Below are 21,739 nucleotides of genomic sequence, written 5' to 3' on the forward strand. Positions count from 1 at the left end.
TCTCACCCTTTCTCTTCACATTACCTGGAGAGCACATAAGTGAATTTTCATTTTCTCTTCTCCATTATTTTATTTTATTTTACTTTATTTTATTTTATATATTTTTTAACATGTATTCATTTTTGAAAGACAGAGAGAGACAGAGCACAAACAGGAGAGGGCTAGAGAGAGAAGGAGACACAATCTGAAGCAGGCTCCAGGCTCCGGGCTGTCAGCACAGAGCCCGACGCGGGGCTCAAACTCACGGACCCTGAGATCATGACCTGAGCCAAAGTCGGACACTCTACTGACTGAGCCACCTAGGTGCCCCTCTTCTCCGTTATTTGAAAAGGGCCAATCTAAATGGAACATTTTCCTCATTTCGCTCTACTAGGTTAGGACTGCTCTGGTGCAGCCAGCCTGAGAATGGTGGTGCTCTATGATGCCAGGGGACAAGCCCAGGCCCTTCCCAGAACCTCCCTCACTGGTGATGCCAACAGGAGCTCACAACGCACCTGCCCATTACAGTCCCAGACAGGAAGTAGGAAGAATGGAGTCTGTACCACCTCTAAATGCCCATGTCACCTCCGTAAGAATGGGGTGTCTAAGCTTAGAGATGAGGGAACAGGAAATTCACGCAGCTGGAGAACAGGATCAACAATAAACTCTAGATATTCCAGAGAGAGAAATCCCACGAACTCTGAAACCTGCCTCAACAGAATGCTTGCTAGCAGCCAATATCATCTCCATGCAGCCTTAGTTTCACCCTGCTGCAGACCTGCAATAGACTCTTACTATTTCTTGATTTCTTGTTGCATCATTTGAAATCTTCAGGGGAATTTGGTACTAGAAATGAGGTTTCTAGTAACCTATTTCAACCACACCCAATCCTGAGCTGAATTGGACAAAAATTTCTGACTTCCAGAGAAGCCGTTATAGTCACATTTTGGATAATCCTACAGATTCTCAGAGCCCTCATAGAAATGCTTTACCCTTAGAGAAATAATGCTAGCACCCGAGTGTCTTGGCTTCTCGGCTCTGCATGCTGAAGGGAGCCCCTGGCCAGCAGAGGAAAAGCTGGGGGTCTTTTGGCGTCTCGGCTAGTTGGGGGCCCAGAGCACAGGGCTCAGCCACAGCTGAAGCACAGGAGAGTGGAGGTTTGCTTGTGGTTCAGAAGTTTATTAATGAATGAGTTTGGGCCAGCTGGTGTTTACATGCTGATCACTACAGCCCTGGGTGTACTGGCTGCAGGAGGGGAGGAGGGCTTCCTGCTCTGATGGTCAGTGGTGATGTCACCCCAGGAGAGTGATAAGGAGCTCTCCTGGGTCCAAGGCGCCAGGGCTTTGAGCTGGTGCTATCAGAGAGACTCCACTTCTGTTTCCAGTGCCTGAGCGGGAGGGATGAGGGTTTTTAGGATCTCCGTGTAGTACGGGCCAAACACCTTCTGATTGCGGTGCGTTAGGCTGACAAACTTTTGGCCCAATTCTGCCAGTTCTGCTTCAATGACGGTAAGGCCTCCAGGGAGATCTAACAGAGATCGCTGAACACCAAGGACCAAACAGCATTTGAGAAACAAATGGATCCGCTGATCTGTGAGCAGGAGACGACAGTGAGTAGGGAAAAGGCAAACAACTTTCAGGGGGCAACATCACCCCTGCAACTCTACTCACTCAAGCTCCGAGTTAACTGAGATATTTACTAGCCGACCCACTCACCCAGAGATAAGGAAATTTGTTTTGTTTGGGAAGGGGGCTGCTATCTGGCTCCCAAGGACATAGCAAAGATCACAAACTAGTGGGCTAGTAAATTTTAGACTATTCAAAAGATTACCTAAGCATCTATCAGTAGATCCTAGTGAGTATTTATCACGAGGATCTTAGACCAATCCTTCGGATGGCTGAGGTTAAGAGCAAGGTCAAATTCATGCCCTCCATTCCAACAGGGATAAGTCCTTGCTATGGGAAAATGTCCTCTGGCTAATTCAGCATCAATTTGTTATTGCTGGGACGTGGGGGGTAGATGTCACATGTCTTGGACTACAGTCAGGAAACGACCCAGAAGGCCAGGGATGACCTAACCAGGTTGGTTGAGCAGCATGCCATACTCAGAAGTCATGAATTCCTGGATGCATATCTTCCTTAGAACAAGAATCAGTCTTTAAACTAAAAGGAATATATTCTCAACCCAGCATTTTGAAAAAACTAAAGCCTAAACAGTGACTCGCCCAATGGTCATGCTTTTTATTGTTAAATGGTTTAGTAACTGACTTCCAGGGATGGGATCTACCTCTCACCAGAACATTCTCACCATCCCCACAGGCATACTCACCAATGACACTACGGACACAGTTCTCCTTCTTGGCAATGTTCTGGAGCTGTCCTATCAGAGACGCTGTGTTTTCACTGCTCAGAGCAGCAAGGCCCATGTTCTTGAGGCTTTGATGGATTTCCTGAGACACCTGTTCACTCACAGTCTGCATAGCCTCCTCAGGCCTACACCATGAAGGAGAGTAAGCTGGTACCCAGCAGGTGGCCCTGGCATAGGCCCAGAGCCAGGGAAGCCCCACACCAGGAGCTGGGCCCACTGGAGGGAGACCCCCAGATATCCTCCTGCCCTCACCCCAGTCCCTGGTAGCAGCAGGGCCCAGTGGGTAGGCTCAGCATCTTCACTACTATGCTCCAGATGCCAACTATTCTCTCTGATACCATGTTCTGCTTCTTAGGAAACAAGATAAACTATAAAGTCAACTCTGGACGTGAGTTTGGTATCTACTCAGAATTCTTTAGCCCTATTGGAGTTTATTTATGTATGTGTATATACAATTTTAACCCTTTCTTGGACATTTTCTGTGGTCACATGTCCTACTATCACCAATTACAGTGACAGACCTGGCCTTCTGATTCCTTTTTGTCATCTGGTGTGACCCCTGCACACAGTGGATGTTCAATCAACACTCCTAGATATACCTAAGCCCAGCTCACTGGCATCCACTCAGCGAGACAATGACTGCTTTGTAGCAAACAAGATAATGAATCATTACGTAGTAAACTATCCTCCACACTACCCTTTTTGGAAGAAAGCTTTCTTTTTCTCTGTCACAAGTCTCAAGACCATTATGGAAAGACATCAACAGTCTTTGTGGATGGTCCCAATCTTTGTGGTCTGTGGTAGAACTGTCAGCATCATTCACGACCTGTCCATGTTCTTGTACCACAATTACCATCTACCCTAAAAAAATCTGTGCAGTTCACCTGGACTTAAACTCCTCCATCACGTCTTTGGTTATATGCTTCAGCTTATCCACAAACTGGGGTGAGCCAAACAACACGCTGCCAGAGAAACTACTGGCTACCAGCAGAACTGAGGCCAGGATGGTTAGCTGGCTCAGCTGGGACTCGAGCTCCTGCAGCTGTGTTCTATCCGTCAGCAGGGTCTGGGGGAGCAGGGAGAACAGGCTGTCAGGAGATGAGGGTCCTGAACACAAAACACAGCGATGCCCTCCACAGACCTACCTCAGGGAAATCTTCATCTTCAGGGTCCCAGAGAAGGAGGTTCAGGAAACCCTGGGACAGCACCATTGTAGGGCTGAGGGGCTCAGGGCTGATGGCTGCCTCGCTCGGAGAGGAGCTGGCCACACTGGCGGAGTCAGAAGTGTCAGGGCAAGTCGGAAGTGGTGTGGTGAGGTCCGCCGCTGCTTGGGTCAGCCATTTGGTGGTGTGACTGAGGAGGCCTGTGATAGGAAGAAAGTGGGGAAATGTGTTCAGCATCCGCATCCCTAAAGCTCCAAGACTAAGGTTCTCTTCAAGATATGCTCCTGGTCAACAAATCAGAGCTTTGGTGGCAGCAAGGGTGGAGGGTGTCTGTCTCAGACAACTCTTCCTTCTCCCTCCCGCTACCTGAGGAAGAAATTTTCTGCTCCCAAGAGGCAAAATACTCTCTAACATCATAGCAGTCAGACCCAAGATCATATCTTTCCACTCCTGCCCTCAAGTTATTTACATACTTGGCTGCTTATTGAGGAGTTCCTGGAACGTAGCCCGTTCATGCTGGATGGAATGTTCCTGCAGGTGGGGTTGAAGGCTCTGGATAGTGTAGTTCACCATGTCCATTTTCATCAGGCCCAGGACCTGGAAGATCCCCCTGACATAGAAAATAAAATATACTCCGAAAAGAAATCTAGTGAGAGGGGAACCTACAGAAAGTGTCATTAAATCACTGTATTCCAGAGTTAGAAGCTCTAAAACTAACTTAGTCCCACCTCCTAAGTTTACAGAAGATAACATTGTGATGAGGGGACTCACGACCCAAGGCCCAGAGTAAGTGAATGGCGGAGTGAGGAACTGGTAAGTCTCTGGACCTTGAAGCCTCCAGGCTAGCTCTCTCTCCACATGATCATTCTGTTGTCTGTTTTAGAAGGTAGAGTCAGGGACGCCTGGGTGGCAAAGTTGGTTAAGCATCTGACTTCGGCTCAGGTAATGATCTCATGGCTTCATGGGTTCGAGCCCTTGCATCAGGCTCTGTGCTGGCAGTACAGAGCCTGCTTGGGATATTCTCTCTCTCTCTCTCTCTCTCTCTCTCTCTCTCTCTCTCTCTCTCTCTCTCCCCCTCCCTGACTCGTGCTGTCTCTATCTCTCTCAAAATAAATTTAAAAAATAATAATAAATAAAAGGTAGATTCAGCAAAGGGGAATATACCAGCATGCTAATGAATCTTCCTGGGAAATGGGATCATAGGTGATGCTATTTCTGAAGCCATTTCTAGGCCAATCACTCCTCTCTCTCTCTCTCTCTCTCTTTTTTTTTAACTGTCTGGGTCTTGCTTTCTTTAGCTATTATACAGGAATAACCTCCCATCCCTGTCCCCTCACACTGTGAAAGCCTGAGGAAAAGATGTTTGAACACATACTCTATATAATGTTTCATGATAGGATGTTATATGGGAGGCCCAACCAACCTAAGGCCATTTGGGGCGGGGAAATAGCTAATAGGCGAGCAAAGAGAAAAGAGACGAATTAGTCTGGTCTTCAGTAGGGAAGAGCCAGCCAAGACAGGGGCTATAATCTACTGTCTGACCCCACTTTCCTGGCCCAGGGACTGAGGCAGGTTTCAAGGGACGGCAGTCAAGTTTCACACCTCAGTAACCAAACAGGATCTGTAATGTTCTCTAGTTTCTGCACTGCTTCATCTCGAACTGGCGCACACAGCAAAGTCATCGTGTCGAGAATATACTTAGAGAGATGCGGGACATCCAGAGCTCCATGTTCTGCCTTCTGCTTAAGGAGCTCCGTGTCCAGTGCTTCTTCAATGTCACTTCTTAGGCGGTTCTGGCGTGGTAACAGCAGTGAGAGCAAGATCTGCCCAGGAAAGAAATCAAAGGGAGTCACTTTCTGTGCAAAGCCCCGAACCTTCCCTAATGGACAACCCCTTCAGTCAAGGACGTCAGCCTGTCTTTTGGGGACCAAGAAGTGGGGTCCCTAAATTTCCTAGAGAACATTATTTATCTTTGTTGAGAGGCCGATAAGAGTTCAAGGCTTTAGGGGATCGATATAGCAACAGTGCATCGTTTTCTAGGCAGAATGAGATAAAGAGACAAGTAAAATCAAGGAGTGTGGTAAAAAGAAACACAAAGAACAACAAATATAAAATACACACATCACACAGTGATGAGGTACTCTTAATTTTAAAATGCAGACACTCCTAAAATGAACAAATCAGGAGACTATAGATGCTGGCAAGAATGTGGAGAAACAGGAACCCTCTTGCACTGTTGGTGGGAACGCAAACAGGTGCAGCCGCTCTGGAAAACAGGGAGGAGGTTCCTCAAAAAAATTAAAAATAGATCTACCCTATGACCCGGCAATAACACTGCTAGGAATTTACCCAAGGGATACAGGAGTGCTGATGCATAGGGGCACTTGTACCCCAATGTTTATAGCAGCGCTTTCAACAATAGCCAAATTATGGAAAGAGCCTAAATGTCCATCAACTGACGAATGGATAAAGAAGATGTGGTTTATATATACAATGGCATACTACTTGGCAATGAGAAAGAATGAAATCTGGCCTTTTGTAGCAACGTGGATGGAACTGGAGAGTGTGATGCTAAGTGAAATAAGTCATACAGAGAAAGACAGATACCATATGGTTTCACTCTTATGTGGATCCTGAGAAACTTAACAGAAGACCATGGGGGAGGGGAAGGGGGAAAAAAAGTTATAGAGAAGGAAGGAGGCAAATCATAAGAGACTCTTGAAAACTGAGAAGAAACTGAGGGTTGATGGGGGGTGGGAGGGAGGGGAAAGTGGGCGATGGGCATTGAGGAGGGCATCTGTTGGGATGAGCACTGGGTGTTGCATGGAAACCAATTTGACAATAAATTTCGTATTAAAATAAAAAATAAAAAGCAGACATTTTTTAGATTATTTTACTTCAAAGGGCGAGGAAGAAATAGGCCAAGGAACAGTTAAGGGGCACTGGAAATAGCCTATTAACTCCAAAATGTAAGTTCCCTGTGAAAAGAGACTCTGTTCATCCCTGTACCTCTGTAACATAGAGAACATGGTGGGGGTGAGGGTGAGGTTCAACGCGTACCTGTGTAACTGAGAGGAGTACTGTGTGGTACCACGTCTCCCACCTGTTCGGACTCGTCTTAAATACAAGTCTGTCCACACTATCCAAATGGTCAGGGCACCTGGGTGGCTCAGTTGGTTGAGCGGCCGACGTTGTCTCAAGTCATGATCTCACAGTTCGTGAGTTCGAGCCCCACCTGGGGCTCTCTGCTGTCCGTGTGGAGTCTGCTTCTGATCTTCTGTCCCCCTCTCTCTGCCCCTCCCCCGCGCACACTGTCTCTTTCTCAAAAGTAAACACTAAAAAAAACCAAAAAACGTGTAAATGGTAAACTATGCCAGTTACCGCTGGAGGTTCTCAGTGCCAAGTGTACCCTCCAGGGCCTACTTTGGGAAAACAGAGCCAGGCCCCTGAAGTATTTTTACTTTGCCGGCTAGCATAATGGTAAGTCTTGTTCGCAGAGGGAGCCGGAGAGATCCTGAAGGAGGAAGAGGCTTGCCTTCTTGGCTCTGGCGGGCGCCTCCACAGCATGTTCCTGAGGTACTGTGGTTTCTCTTGGTTCACATTACTTTCTGGGTCCTTTCTTCTGATTGGACCCTAACAGATACCAAACTGGTAGCACAGGTGACGTGTGAACTCAAAAGGCCACAGACCCGTTGGATCTGTGGCGCAGGAAGCAGCAAGGACTTTAGATGCCTCAGGAAGACGTGCAAACTACAGGATGGCAGATAATCCCCAGAAAATGTCAGCAGCCTGCCACCCCAGCAAAGTTGCTAGAGCTTCGGTGGTCTGCACATTGTCTAGCTAACCCCTCCAAGGTGAAGGACAAGTCGTGGTACCTCAAACCACCCACCATGAAAAAAGAGGCATAACACTTGCAGGCCTTTCTGGGTTTTCGAGGCAACATATACCACAAGTGAATTTGCTCCTGCAACACTCATCTAAGGTCACTCATAAGGTTTCCAGTTTCAAGCGGGAACCAGAGTGAGAGTAGTCCCTACGGCAGCCAAGTCCAGGCTGTTATACAAGCTGCAGTACCGTTTGGGCCACATGATCCTACAGGTTCAGTGATACTTAAAGTGTCCATGGCAGGTAAGGATGCTGTTACACAGCCTCTGGCAGGCACCAGTAAGAGCATCGCAGCACAGGCCTCTAGAGTTTTAGAGCGAGTCTATGCCCTCTTCTGCAAATCACTATTTGCCTTTTGAGAAACAGTTTTTGACTTGCCTCTGGGCTTTTGCAGAAGTAAACACCTCACCATAAGACACTCGGTGGCCAGGTGGCCTGTGCTTCCCAGGAAGAACCATGTGTTGTCTGACCTACCTAACCATATGATTAGGCCTGCACCACAGCAATCGATCATTAGATGAAATGGCCCATAGGAGACCAAGCATATACTGGGATAGGACAGATTTATGGAGCAAAATAATAGAACAGAGTCCAGAAATAAAACCTGAATATGTGGCCAAATGATTTTTTAAAACAATGCCAAGACCATTCACTAGGAAAAGGACAGTCTTTTCAACAAATGGTGCTGGGGAAACTGGCAAGCTACACATAAAATAATGAAGTTGGACCCTTACCTCACATCTTATAAAAACAACTCAAAATGGATCAAAGACATAAACAGAAGAGCTAAAATCCTAAAATTCTTAGAAGGAAATAAAGGGATAAATCTTCATAATCCTGGATTTGGCAAGATATGACACCAAAGGCAAAAGGAACAAGCCAGATAAATTGGACTTCACCAAAATTAAAACTTCTGCGCAAAGGACATTATCAAGAAAGTGAAAAAAACTACCCACAGAATGGGAGACTGTATTTGCAAAAGATTTACCTAACAAGGGGCTACTATCCAGAATATGTAAAGACCTCTTATAACAACAACAACCCACCCAATTTAAAAATGGACAAAGGACTTGAATCAACATTTCTCCAAAGATGACACAGAACATGGGCAACAAGCACAGGAAAAGACGCTTAACACCACTAGCCACCAGGGAAGTACAGATCAAAACCCCAGTGAGATCCTACTTCATGTCCACCAAGACATGTCTATAATGACAAAAGAAATGAAGAGCTGGGGAAAATGTGGAAAAACTGGAACTCTCATGCCTTGCTGGTGGGAATGTAAAATGGTATAGCCACCATTGAAAGTAGTTTAGTGGTTTCTCAAACAGAGTTACCAGATGATTCAGCAAGGCCACCCCTGGGTATGTACCCAAAAGAGCAGAATATAGGTGTTCAAACAAAAACTTGTCTATGAATGTTCAAATCAGTACAACTCGCAATAGCAAAAATGTGAAAACAACACAAATGTCCATCAACAGATGAATGGATGAACAAAAGGTAGTGTATCTATACAATGGAATTTTATTTGGCCATAAAAAGGAATGAAACTTTGACACTTGCTTACAACACGGATGAACCTTGAAAATATTACGCTACAGCGAAATCTGCCACATACAAACGGACAAATATCATACGATTCTCTTTATATGAGGTACCTAGCGTAGTCAACACACAGAGACAGAAAGTAAAATAGAGGATACCAGACTCTGCAGGAAGGAGGTAATGAAGAGTTACTATTAATGGGTACAGTTTCTGCTTGGGAAGATAAGAACGTTCTGGAAATGGATGGGATGACGGTCGCCCAACATTGGGAATGTACGTGATGTCACTGAATTGTGACACTTAGAAATAATTAAGACAGCGGGATGCCTGGCTGGCTCAGTCCATAAAACATGCAACTCTTGATCTCAGGGTCATGAATTTAAGCCCCAGGTTGGACATGGAGCCTACTTAAAAAAAAAAAAGAAAAAAAAATTAAAATGGTAAAAATTTTGTTACATATGTTTACAATTTTAAAAATCCTTAAAAATACAAAGCCCCTACTAAGGCGCCACTCCCCAGTGAGGATCAACCAACCACCTCACCTGGTGGCAGATGATTTCTCTGGACCTCTTCCACCGAGGAGAGGACAGATTCATCCTCCCTGGAACAGACACATATTCTGGATATGGGTGTGAATGCTTCTATCAGCACCAACATCTGTGTACTCATAGAATGTCTTAGCCACTGTCCTGCCCCATCTGATCAAGGATGCATCTTCTAGCAAAGGAAGTGCGGCACTGGGTTCATACCCACCTCCCCCTTGAATCAACAGGGCTTAACTGAAAACTGGAATGGCTTATTGACTTGATCACAGCATGAGTTGAGGAACAAAACCCTGAAAGGAAGAGGTTCTGTCTGATAAGATGCAATACAGTCTTTGAATCAAAGACCATCATATGGTATAGTTTCCCAAAGCCAGAAAACATGGTCCTAGGAATCAGGGAGTGGAGGTAGGACTGGTTCTCTTACTATCGTACCTAATAACCTACTTGGAGAATTTTTGTTTCCCATCCTGCTAACTTTAGGCTCTGCTGATGCTCAGTTGGCATTGGTTCCAGCGATCAGAAGATGTGGCTGCACCTGGTTATTCTGAGCTCCTCAGACCACTGAACCAATAGGCTGAAAAAAGGAGTTCTTCTACTGGCTAGAGCAAATGACCTGGCTGTGGAGAGGAAACCAGGTTGGTGCTACACAATGAGGGCAAGAAGATTCTCTGAGGTTCCTCTTGGTACTTCCACACCTAATAATAAAGGTTAACAGAAAACCACAGCATACAAACAACAGTAAATTGCTTTAAGGACTCAGTCTCTTTGGCGATGAAGGTTTGGGTCACTCTAGCATGTAAAGTAACCCAACCGCTGAGGCTCTGCCTGTGGACAAGAGAAATATGGAATCAACAGTAGCAGGAAGCCATAGGTCAACAATAGCCTTGTGACCAACTACAGAAACAAAAACTATAGATTTTCTCTTTGCCTGTTACAAGTATGGGTTTATTTGTATATGCTAACCATGTTCTTCTCTCTCCTTCCATTATCTTACAGATCGGTTACTGAAAGTTAACCTTACAATTTGGACTTTAGGTAACGGAATATTCAGAAGGACTGTGGCTGGATTTGAGGAGCAATACAGATAGCAATGGTTACAGTAACTGTTGGGAATGTGAGTCTCATTTTATGGAAAGAACGAGAACTTGTAAGACAGCTCTATCTTAATAGGTAGAAACAGAGTTCTTTTCAGGAATTGCAATGTGTGTGGAAGGGTGCATGTGGAAGCTGAGCGGCCACAGGAATGGAATGTAACATTTGTCAATGTATTGTCTCTCAGTTCCAAGTCCATCATTTTTTTCTGTGCTCTGAGAAAATGAGTAAGTCCCTTAAATATTTTTCCTTTACCAGGTGGCACAATGTTAAGCCTCATCTGTAGAGGGCACTATTAGTTTTCTGCGCTGCTTAACCAATTAGCATAAATTTAGAAGCTTAAAACAGCACACACATTTCTTATCTCACAATTTCTGTGGATCAGGAGCCCAGGCACAGTTTAGCTGGGTCCTTCGTCCAGAGTCTCACGAGGCTGCGGTCAAGGTGTTGTCTGGCCTACATGACCATTTGGAAGCTGCACTGGAGAGGAAGCTGTCACCAGGCTCATTCCAATTGCTGGAAGAATTCGTCTCCTTCCACCTGTAGACTCGAGGGCCCCAGCTTCTTACTGGCTGTTAGACGGATGTTGTCCTTAGATCCTAGAGGCCACCTGCATTTCCTTGCCATGAGACCCTCTCCATGGGCAGTTCACAACACACCTGTTTGCTTCTTCAAGGCTGCAAGAGACTTTCTCCAGTCTGCTAAGATGGGGTCTTTCATAGTGAAATGCATTTCTAGGACAGACATCCCATCATCCTTGCATATTCTACTGGTTACAGGCAAGTTACAGATCTCATCCACTCAAGGAGAGGGGATTATACAGAGGCACGGATCACTGGGGGACACCTTAGGATGTGCCCACCACATACTAGAAAGACACTGCAAAAGGCGAGAGCTTCCCTTCCTGGTTCTGGAATCCTCACTTGGCATTATGCAGTGTGTGTGTGTGCGTGTGTGTGTGTGTGTGTGTGTGTGTGTGTGTGTGTGGCTTTGCCAGTAGCTGGCTCCCACAGCCTGAGTGGCTTCTCCGGGGCTCAGTTCCTGCAGAGCAAGTGTCTACCTGTCCAGGGCCAGGCTCCTGCTGCCAGCACCCAGGTCCTGCAGTGCCCAGTGGTCAGCAGCCCACAGGCTGGTAGCCTCCCCTGGCACAGACATAGGAGCATAATATATTCTCCTTAGATCTGGTATCTTAGTATACTTTAGTTTTCTTTGCTTCTCACTAGTTCAAAGATCTTGTTTCTCCAATTCCGTGTTATAATAATTTTTTTTTTAAGTAGGCTTCATGCCAGTGTGGAGCCCAACACGGGGCTTGAACTCACAACCCTGAGATCAAGACCTGAGTTGAGATCAAGAGTTGGATGCTTAAGCAACTGAGCCACCCAGGTGCCCCATAATAATTTTTCTTTTAAAACTTCCTCGTTGAGGGTGCCTGGTTGGCTCAGTCAGTTAAGCATCTGACTTCAGCTCAGGTCATGATCTTACAGTTTGTGAGTTCAAGCCCTGCTTCAGGTGAACAGAAGTCCCACTTCGGTTGAGCCCCGCTTCTCTCTCTCCCTCTCGCTCACTTGTGCCCTCTCTCTCTCTCAAAAAAATAAATAAGTAAATAAAAAACTCCCTTGTTGAAACTGTGTGATTTCCATCCACTGATTAGACTGATTCATGGGCCATGTTCAGTTAGGATCTGCTAGCTACTGACATTCCAATGACCTTGGAGATGTCTAGGACATTCACATTTACAAATGGAAAGTCTGTCACTCACCTCTTTAATTTCTTTCAGAAGTTCAAGAGCACAACTAAAGTCTGGGGGAGTAGCTGACAATTGTTCTTTAAGATGGTCCCAAAAGGCATTATGCATTGTCTCCTTGACCTTGCCTTCCAAACTGTAAGAGGGTTAAATGAGAAAATTACTTTCTCTACCCAAAAACTGCTATAAGGTCATTATCTCCTAAGCCCCAAACAAACTGTATTTGATAGGACAAAAGACGATTATACTGGCAGGGAAAGGCCAGGAACTGTGTTTAGACTGTAGCAAAGTTGACAAGCTGGGGCCAGACTTGGATGTCATCAAGGGCATCAGTAAAAGCTCTCAGAAGGGCTCTTCATGATTCCAAGCAGTCCTCCCCGCCCTGCAACATGAAGAATCCTGAAGACCTGTCAGGCCAGCTTTAGCACTGACACTGCATCTAACCTAGATAATATGTGACTTAGTTTCCATTTATGTATACATATAGTAATGAACTAAATGATCTTTTATTTTCTTACAGTCCTAAAATGAAAAACAGGATTTTCCTTCTTTGATAATACTCAAATATACGTATTTCCAAATCAACAGATCCAAAACTGAATTTGCTTTTTTTTTAAATTTTTTTTAACGTTTATTTATTTTTGAGACAGAGAGAGACAGAGCATGAATGGGGGAGGGGCAGAGAGAGAGGGAGACACAGAATCTGAGGCAGGCTCCACGTTCTAAGCTGTCAGCACAGAGCCCGATGCAGGGCTCGAACTCATGGACTGCGAGATTGTGACCTGAGCCAAAGTCAGACGTTTAACCGACTGAGCCACCCAGGTGCCCCATGAATTTGCTATCTTCCCTCCAAACCTGTTCCTCCTGTATTCCCAATCTCACTGGTACTACCAGGTAGCCAGTCATGAGGGCCAGAAAGATCCATCATTTCTTTTCCTTAAAAAACAACAACAACAAAAAAAACAGAAGCAAAGGCAACTCCATTTAGAAAGAACAGTCTTTTCAGAATGTGGCACTGGGATAACTGGACAGCCACATGCAAAAACAATGTGTCTAGACACAGACCTGGTACCTTCCACAAATGGATCACAGGCCTACACGTAAAATGTAGATAACACAGAAGATAACACAGGAGAAAATCTAGGTGGATTGTGGGTTTGGCAATGACCTTTTATATTTTTTATTTTTGTTTTTATTTTTTTAATGTTTATTTTTTTTGAGAGAGCGAGAGAGACAGAGCACAAGTAGGGGAAGGGCAGAGAGAGAGGGAAACACAGAATCTGAAGCAGGCTCTAGACTCCACGCTGTCAGCACAGAGCCCAACGTGGGGCTCGAACTTGTGAACTGCAAGATCATGACCTGAGCCAGAGTAAAATGCTTAACCAACTGAGCCACCCAGGCACCCCTGGCAACAACGTTTTAGATAAAACACCAAAAGCAAGATCCATGAAAGAAAAAAATTGGCAAGTTGGAAAACTTGTGCTCTGTGAGATACGCTGTTAAGGGAATGAAAACACAAAGCACAATCTTTGCAAAGCACGTATCTGACAAAGAACTAGTATCCAAAATAGACAAAGAACTCTTAAAACCCAACAAGAAGAGAACAACCCAGTTTTAAGACAGGGAAAGATCTGAACAGACACTCAAGTCTGTTCATCAAAGTTGTCATGCAGATGGCAAATGAGCATATGAAAAATGAGCATACTCAACATCATTTCATCAGGGAACTGCAAATTAAACAATGACGTAACAATACACATCGATGAGAATGCCCCAAATCCCAAATGCTGACACCACCAAATGCCGGTGAGGATGTTAAGCAACTCTAAGAACTCTCATGCATTCCTGGTGCAAAATGGTACAGCCACTCTAAAAGATGGTTTGGCAGTTTCCTACAAAATTAAACATACTCTTGTAACTGTGCTCTTCCATATTTAAGCAAATGAGTTGAAAACTTACGTCCACACAAACACTTGCACAGGGAGGTTTATAGCAGCTTGATTCGTAATTGCCAAAACCTGGAAGCAACCAAGACGTCCTTCTGTAGTTGAGTGGACAGACAGACTGTGGTACAACTGGACAACGGGATTTTATTCAGCATTACAGAGAAATAAGCTACCAAGCCCCAAAAAGACACGGGAGAATCTTACATTTTTTTTTAACATTTATTCATTTTTGAGGGACAGAGACAGCGTGAGCGGGGGAGGGGCAGAGAGCAAGGGAAACACAGAATCCGAAGCAGGAGGCTTCAGGCTCTGAGCTGTCCGCACAGAGCCCAACGCAGGGCTCGAACCCACAAACTGTTGAGATCATGACCTGAGCCAAAGCCAGACACTCAACTGACTGAGCCACCCAGGCGCCCCGACATGGAAGAATCTTAAATGCATATTACATAATGAAAGAAGCCAATCTGAAAAGGCTACATATTGTATGATTCCAATTATAGGACATTCTGGAAACCAACAGAGACAGTAAGAGGAGCAGTGGTTGCCAAGGATTCGTGGAGCAGGGACTAAAGGGCGAACAAGTAGAGCACAGGGGATTTTTAGGTCAGTGAAATCACTCTGTATGATACAAAAATGGTGAATTCATGACATTACACACTTTTCAAAACCCACAGAATATATAATACAAAAAATGAACCCTAATGTAAACTATGGACTTGAGTTAATAGCAACGTATTAATACTAGATCACCAATTGTCACAAGTGACCTATTACAAGATATAAACAATGGGGCAGAAGAGGGGCTGTGTGGGAACTTTGTACCTTCCAATCATTTTTCTGCAAAACAAAACTACTTTAACAAAATGTGTTGGGGCACCTGGGTGGCTCAGTTGGTTAAGCATCCAACTTCAGCTCAGGTCATGATATGGTTCTTGAGTTCAAGCCCCACATTGGGCTCTGCGCTGACAGCTCAGAGCCTGGAGCCTGCTTCGGATTCTGTGTCTCCCTCTCTGCCCCTTCCCCACTCATACTCTCCCCCTCTCTATCAAAAATAAATAGACATTAAAAAATTTTAATGTTTATTAATTTAAAAAAAGAATGACAGGAATTAATTTTCCTCTGAAAGTTTATTTAAATGATGTCTCTAAATCTATAGAGTTAGACTCATAAGAAAAGGAACCATTTGAAAAGTCTGAGGCTGTACCTAGTCATTGCCAAGTAACTATTGGTTTTCTTGAATTAAACATCTCCCCCCCCACCGAAAAATACAGTAGTCATGCATGCTTCTTGTAAGACAAACATTCAGCAATACAAAGATGAAAAAGAACAAAAAGTCAAAGTTCCTCTCCCAACACACCATTCCCAATCATCAGAGGTAACCAACTATAATCTGTCCAATGGTCTAAGATGCATTAGAATTGTTCTCAACTCTTTTCTCCTCATCCTACTTAGCCAATCCATCTCCAAGTTCCCTAAACTGTGCATCTTAAATGTGTCTGAAATCCATCCCTTCCTCCCAGCACCTCTCACCCAGACGACTGCAGTAGCCTATTCACTGGTCCCCCTGCCTTCAGTCTTGTCCCCTGTCAATCTGTTCTCCACCAATTCATTCTAAAATCAAGGACTTCTTGGGGCGCCTGGGTGGCCCAGTCAGTTAAGCGTCAGACTCTTGATTTCAGTTCAGGTCATGATCTCACAGTCGTCAGATGGAGCCCACGCTGGGCTCTGCTCTGGGCAAGGAGCTTGCTTAAGATTCTCTCTCTCTCACTCTGCCCCTTCCCAATATGCATGTATGCACTCTCTCTCAAAAATAAAATAAAAATAAAATAAAATAAAATAAAATACTCCTAAAATTCAGTCCTGATCACAATGCCATGCTCATTTAAAAGTCCTCTAGGGGCTTCCCCTCATCAGCAACATAAACCACTACCTGGACCCATCTGGATATTGCTCTGTCTCCTTTCTCCTTTTCCACTTTATCTCCTCTTATAGTATGTTGTGCTCAACCACACCAAGGTACTTGTAAAGAACATACTATATTCTTGCCTCTGACATAGTTTCCTCGGCCAGGAGCATTCTTTCACACCTAGACCATCTGGAAAGTATCTATTCCACTTCTAAGACTCAGCTCAAATCTTCATAAGCAACTCAAGTCTTCCTCTGTGGGCCAATCTTCTCTGACCCTCCTTAAGCAACTGAGGACTCTCATGAAACTCTATATACACAACTATGAGTGAATTTACCAGTCTTTACTGTTATTCAACTGTCGCTCCTACAAAAGCTTCCTAACAGCAATGACAGTACCTTATTTATCGATAATGATATCTCTATCTCCAGCACTCCCCATTTTTGCCTACCACATAAGGACTCAATATAACACCTATTGAATGAATGCCCAAACATGGGATTTCCCTTCGGAATGTGCATTTGTCACCAACACCATCCTATGCACAAGGGAAGCCAATTGCCAATAATGAGTGACCTCTGTTATTTCAACCTTTTTCCTGATATGAATTTGGTGTTACCTTACGTGAAAACTCAGCTCTGAATCATAGTGTTTCCCCTGTTTCATTTCTCCCTCTGGCATCGCTTCTATCCACCCTCCCCCCAACTGTCTCACTACTGCCCCTTTGGCAGACCTTCACTCCCAGTTTCATTCTTTTCTCCTCCCCTTCAAGCAACAAACACATCTAAGCAGTGAGAGAGATGCTAGGAAATGTGGATTTTGGTGAAAACCTGTTCCCATAGAGGCTGTGCTTGGCATGGACCCCCACTGGTACCAGGCAAGGGCACACCAGAGCACAGAGAGGAGGGAGGGGAACAGCCTGTGACAGAGAATGGCCCTTTAGTCACAGATTCCCTGAAGCTGCCACATAACAAAACCAGTTAAGGAAGCTGACTAATCACAGCTGCCCTCACATGTCCATTGGTGGGAAATTAGAACTGTTTTAAAATCTGACACCGACTTTACCCATTCAACTGCCAATAAACCAGCAGAGCCACTTAATTCACACTTACCAGATGGTTCTTATTTATTACACTGCCAATATAACTAACAATCAAAGTGAAGCTTGATGGAGGTGGGGGAGCATTATTTATCAACAGAGTTCTGATCCCGATTCCTAAAATAAACTGATTTATGAGCCGGCCAAAAAGACAATTGAAAACGCCACTATGAGAAAACTAGTATTTTATCTGTGCCTGTTTAATCTGCGGTCACTTAAGAGAGTAATTGATAGGAGTAATTTTGGGGGGTCCCAAAATCAACATTCCAATAGTAATTACTTTGGTTGATTCACTAAATAACATTTGCTTCTTGACTCTCTAATACTAATAATTACTCTTCTGTTTAAATTGTTGAGACCTCTTAAGGTTTATATTCAGACACTGTATTTTCTCCAGTTTTATTGAGAAAGCACTGACTGTATTACTAAATAAAAATGCTTCAAGTCTGGTCAGAAGCCATTAGTGCTAAAACCTATGGCAGGATGAACAAAATGGGAAAATCAGAAAATCGGTACCTGCTTGGAGGTAAAACCTTTTCTTCCATGTGGAAATCACGATTCATTCCAGTATTGTTGTTCAGCTTAGAAACGTTGTCAACTGTGTCTATTGGACCTGTGATACAAAGAATTTATGGTGTACATCTGAAACCCACGTTTCATGCATCAACTCTACCTCAATTAAAAAAAAAAAAACTTATGGTGGACACAAGCCTAAATTTCTATTTTATTCAGAGATTCACTCTGGGTAGACCCCAAATTTAGATTCATCAACTTGATCTTACACAAACTTCATTCAACCATTCTAGTCATTTCTGTTTCCTGAACTCCAGGCCCTGTGCCTGTAGTCGGGCATGTTGTAGCCAACTGTCCTAGGCCTCAGTGCCTCGCGGAATAGTCCAGCGTGGGGTAAGGGAGGACAAAGAAGCTATTTTACAAATAACAAGCCAAATGATTATGAAAGCAGCAAAGAAACAATAATTTGTGATTTGCAAAAATAAACATTTATCTAAGGGGACTGAGTCTACTCTCCTCTTCCAGCCTCTGATGAGAGTTAACATCTCCATATAGATGGTACTGAGTTGCACCAATGTCATTTGGTCTCATAAAGCAGTAGCTCCCAGATGTTAGGATTGCACAGACTAATCACATTTCCAAAAAAGACTTTTGAGCAACGGACAACTTTTGTTTTGCCAAGTATGGACAGTAAGACCAGCAACTAAGCAAATAAAAAATCCACTCTACCACCACCAAGCCATCATTTCATAACAAAATAACCTCTAAAAAAACAAACAAACAAAAAAAAAAAAACACCAGAAACAACAAACAAAACAAACAAAACAAAAAAACATAAGAACAAAAAACCAGAACGGGAATATTGTCAGAATAAAGAGTAGTCCTTTACACTGAATCAATTTAGCTTTAGGAAAAAACTCATTACAACATCTTTATTTTCTTTCACTAAATATTGCTAGGAATTTTGTCACGAACCAGCACTAGCTGTTGGGAGCCACTGCTCTAAAGTCTTAGCACAGACCCAGCTGACAACATTCTCACATAACAGGCATGAGAGTTATAATGATCACTTGTATGTGAAACGAAGCTGCACACAGCTAAGTCGTATTTTCCCATTCTCTTTCAACATCACTTCATAATTTGTTTCCAGCAAAGTCTCGGATTCCAAGATGTGGAGCAGATATAAATGAACTAAGATTGGCCGTGAGTTAGTTGATCTTTGTTGAAGCTGGGTGATGAGTAAATATGGTTCAGGATACTAGTCACTATAGTTTTGTAAATGATCCAGTTTTCCATAAGGAAGAAGATTCAAAATGTAAAAAGGAGGGGCGCCTGGTTGGCTCAGTGGGTAGAGCACACGACTCTTGACCTCAGGCCAGGAGTCTATTGAAAAAAAAAAAAAGGAAAAAAGGAAAGATAGTTATTGTAGAAAAAGGGTTACATAGGATGCCTTTATTCTTAGGAAATACATGATGAAGTTTTTAGAGGTAGTCATTATTCCAATTCTCAGCAAGAAAGGAAAAAAATACATACATATATATGAGAGAGAGAGCAATGTGGCAGAATGTGTGTGTGTATATATATATATATTCAGCAAAAAAGAAAAAAAATAAATATATATGAGAGAGAGAGAGCAATGTGGCAGAATGTTGACAATGTGGACATTGACTGCGCTTTCTGTTTACTTTTCAACAAAGTTGAAATATCTCAAAATTCAAAATTAAATAAAAATTTATGGGTAAAAAGGTGATCGCAAATTTACCAAAAAGCCACTGAGCCCTTGCTTAGGTAAACATAAAGATGAAGTGAACCTTACGTGCAGGGTTGGAAGTTCCCTTTATTTCTGCAGCCCCTCTGAAGTCCTTAGGGTCAGCCAAAAATGGCAAAACACAGTCAAATATGTAAATGGACCATCCCCTAATTCACTAATGCGAAATGAGAAGAGAACATCTTCAAAGGGAGAGTGAGCTACAGCAGCTTACTGAAGGACTGAAAGATCACACAGAGAAACACTTTCCAACTACAAGTCAAAGTTCATAACATACTTTGACAAGATTGTTCTGTGCTCACGAGTTTGGTGGTGCTGTGCAACTCCAACAGCTGTAAAACTAAGGAAAGGGGCGGGCCGAGAGAGAAATGAGAGGTAAAATCAACTAATGCAGATTTTTAAAATCCAGCCACCTGAAAAACTTGTCTACACTGTACTTACAAAATACTGGCTTCCACCCCCATATCAGATTCATAGCTAAATAAATTCCACCGCACCCAAGTTGCCACTTTGGGCCCATTCTGTTAGCCAGCAGCGCCCCCATGTGGCTATAGGAGAAACAAGTGTAATTCAACTTAGTAGCAGGGCGTCCAACTAATTTTTCCCATTTCAATCTTCAAGAATTTAACTCAGGTTAAACTCTTGCATGTGGACAGGTCTTCGGATTGATGCCTATTTAAATTCTCTAGAGATCATCATAAGAGAAATACAGGATGCATCCTAGTGAGGCTGGACCTACCGAAGTGTGGGAGAGCCCTTGTGACCCAATAGGAACATAAGAGTACATACATCTATAGTACAGAGCTCAAGCACAGGAGCCCAAAGCAGTAGTAATCTCTTGAGTCAACGAAGCACCAAAAGAACACAATTCCCATCCGGGATCACTTGGGTCCTTTAAAGCCACTCCAAGGGTCCGCCATTTTCCACTTACAAATTCAAACTACAACGACAACGGCTGTGAACGAACACGGCGTCAAATCTTGTCAGATTCAAGTAATCACACCTGGCTCACTTCTTTTTCCTGGAACAACAACTCTTTGAAGACCTTTGGGTCATAGGGGGCCTAGGGCCAGTGGGCAGAGACTGGGTGGTGGGAGGCCAGGCGAAGGGGGCCCAAAGCAAGAGGGACGGGAGGACGACAGGAGGATCGTGGGCCCTTCCTCTCCGCCGGCCCCACACTGGGCGCCGGCCGAGCGGCGAAAGGCCGGCGGGGCGGGACCTACACGGAGGGTGGTCCTTGGGGCCGCTCTCGTTTTCCTCGGTCGGTGCTGAGGCTTCGAGCTTGCAGGACCCGCACTCTGCATCGCCTGGGTCCTTCAGAGGCACTTTCTCCTCGACGTCCGGCATGTTGCGGATGGAATCTGGACTGGGAGAAATGACGCGCCGTTGGCGTCGGGGAAGGGGACTCTCCAATTGCCGACCAGGGAGCTGAAGCCTGGCCCGTCGCGCCCGACCCGGACAGACCAAGAGTAGGGTGGGCACCTTCGGGGCCTCTCGGGGGACAGACGGGGCAAAGAAGCCTAGAAGAGCGGTGCGGGGAGCCAGAAATCGAGCTCTGGACGCGCAACGAGGAGGCAGCAGGCCGAGATGCGGGCGGCCCTCCTCGTCCGGGTCGCCCGCCGCAGGCCCTCTCAGGCTCCGGCAGCAGGGGGAGCTCTCGGCGATCCGGCTCCCGTCGCTCACCTCCTCCCCGACAACCCGCCGTCTGGTCTGGGGTCAGGGCTGCGGCCGCGCAGCCTCCGGGCCCGGGCTGTACCACTGCGGCGGGGGGGCGGGCAGCCGGGAGGGGCAGGACGGAGACGCGGAAGCGACTGGTCGAACCCCTCGCGCACCCCCGCCCGCCACGCGGGGGGCGCTCGGTGGGAGAGTCGGGGATTTGAGAACAAAGCGCCTCCCGTCTCCCGGGGCAACGGGCGGGATCACGTGCCCACCCCGCAGTCGGCCGCCCGCCGCCCGCCTTGCTGGGGCCGAGGCGGTCAGGCTCGTGCTGGGTCGTCGTGGGCACGAAGCCCATCAGACCCTGCGTGGTCGCTGGGGCTGGTCTCTGCCTGGCATCTCCGGCTCCCTACGAAAAAGATCACCTGGAACTGCTTAGGGAGGGAGGGGCACTGCGCTTTGTTTCTCTTCTGCCTGCTCTCATAGCCTGAGAAACAGAACCACACCCAGGAGGGCGGTTTCTTTTTGAGA

The 21,739-nt window shown here is 45.1% G+C and overlaps 1 protein-coding gene across 4 annotated transcripts; it reads right to left on the minus strand.

The window, feature by feature from the left end:
• Positions 1 to 1,125: 1,125 nt before the first annotated feature.
• On the minus strand, positions 1,126 to 21,348 carry TCP11 (t-complex 11). Of its 4 annotated transcripts, none has more exons than XM_047860870.1 (10): positions 21,236 to 21,348; positions 20,776 to 20,913; positions 17,788 to 17,884; positions 12,336 to 12,456; positions 5,112 to 5,332; positions 3,983 to 4,119; positions 3,492 to 3,709; positions 3,231 to 3,412; positions 2,308 to 2,471; positions 1,126 to 1,569 (listed from the first exon to the last, which is right to left on the minus strand). In XM_047860870.1, exons 2-10 carry the CDS (start codon positions 20,897 to 20,899, stop codon positions 1,337 to 1,339), a joined length of 1,497 nt encoding a protein of 498 aa, XP_047716826.1. In that variant the 5' UTR covers positions 20,900 to 20,913; positions 21,236 to 21,348; the 3' UTR covers positions 1,126 to 1,336. The 4 variants fall into 4 exon arrangements, with proteins under 4 accessions (XP_047716826.1, XP_047716827.1, XP_047716823.1 ...); XM_047860871.1 differs by having other exon boundaries at positions 20,776 to 20,918; XM_047860867.1 differs by having other exon boundaries at positions 21,035 to 21,348.
• Positions 21,349 to 21,739: the final 391 nt, after the last annotated feature.

This window comes from Prionailurus viverrinus, chromosome B2, assembly GCF_022837055.1.
Source record: "Prionailurus viverrinus isolate Anna chromosome B2, UM_Priviv_1.0, whole genome shotgun sequence".
In the NCBI taxonomy this organism is placed as follows: domain Eukaryota; kingdom Metazoa; phylum Chordata; class Mammalia; order Carnivora; family Felidae; genus Prionailurus; species Prionailurus viverrinus.

What these genes read in the sequence shown, in the direction of transcription:
- TCP11 (XM_047860870.1), bottom strand. Translation starts at nt 20,899, where the DNA reads ATGCCGGACGTCGAGGAGAAAGTGCCTCTGAAGGACCCAGGCGATGCA. An exon ending in GATCCTGTTTGGTTACTGAG is followed by an intron (nt 4,120 to 5,111) that starts GTGTGAAACTTG and finishes TTTCTATGTCAG; the next exon opens with GGGGATCTTCCAGGTCCTGG. An exon ending in AAGATGAAGATTTCCCTGAG is followed by an intron (nt 3,413 to 3,491) that starts GTAGGTCTGTGG and finishes CTGCTCCCCCAG; the next exon opens with ACCCTGCTGACGGATAGAAC.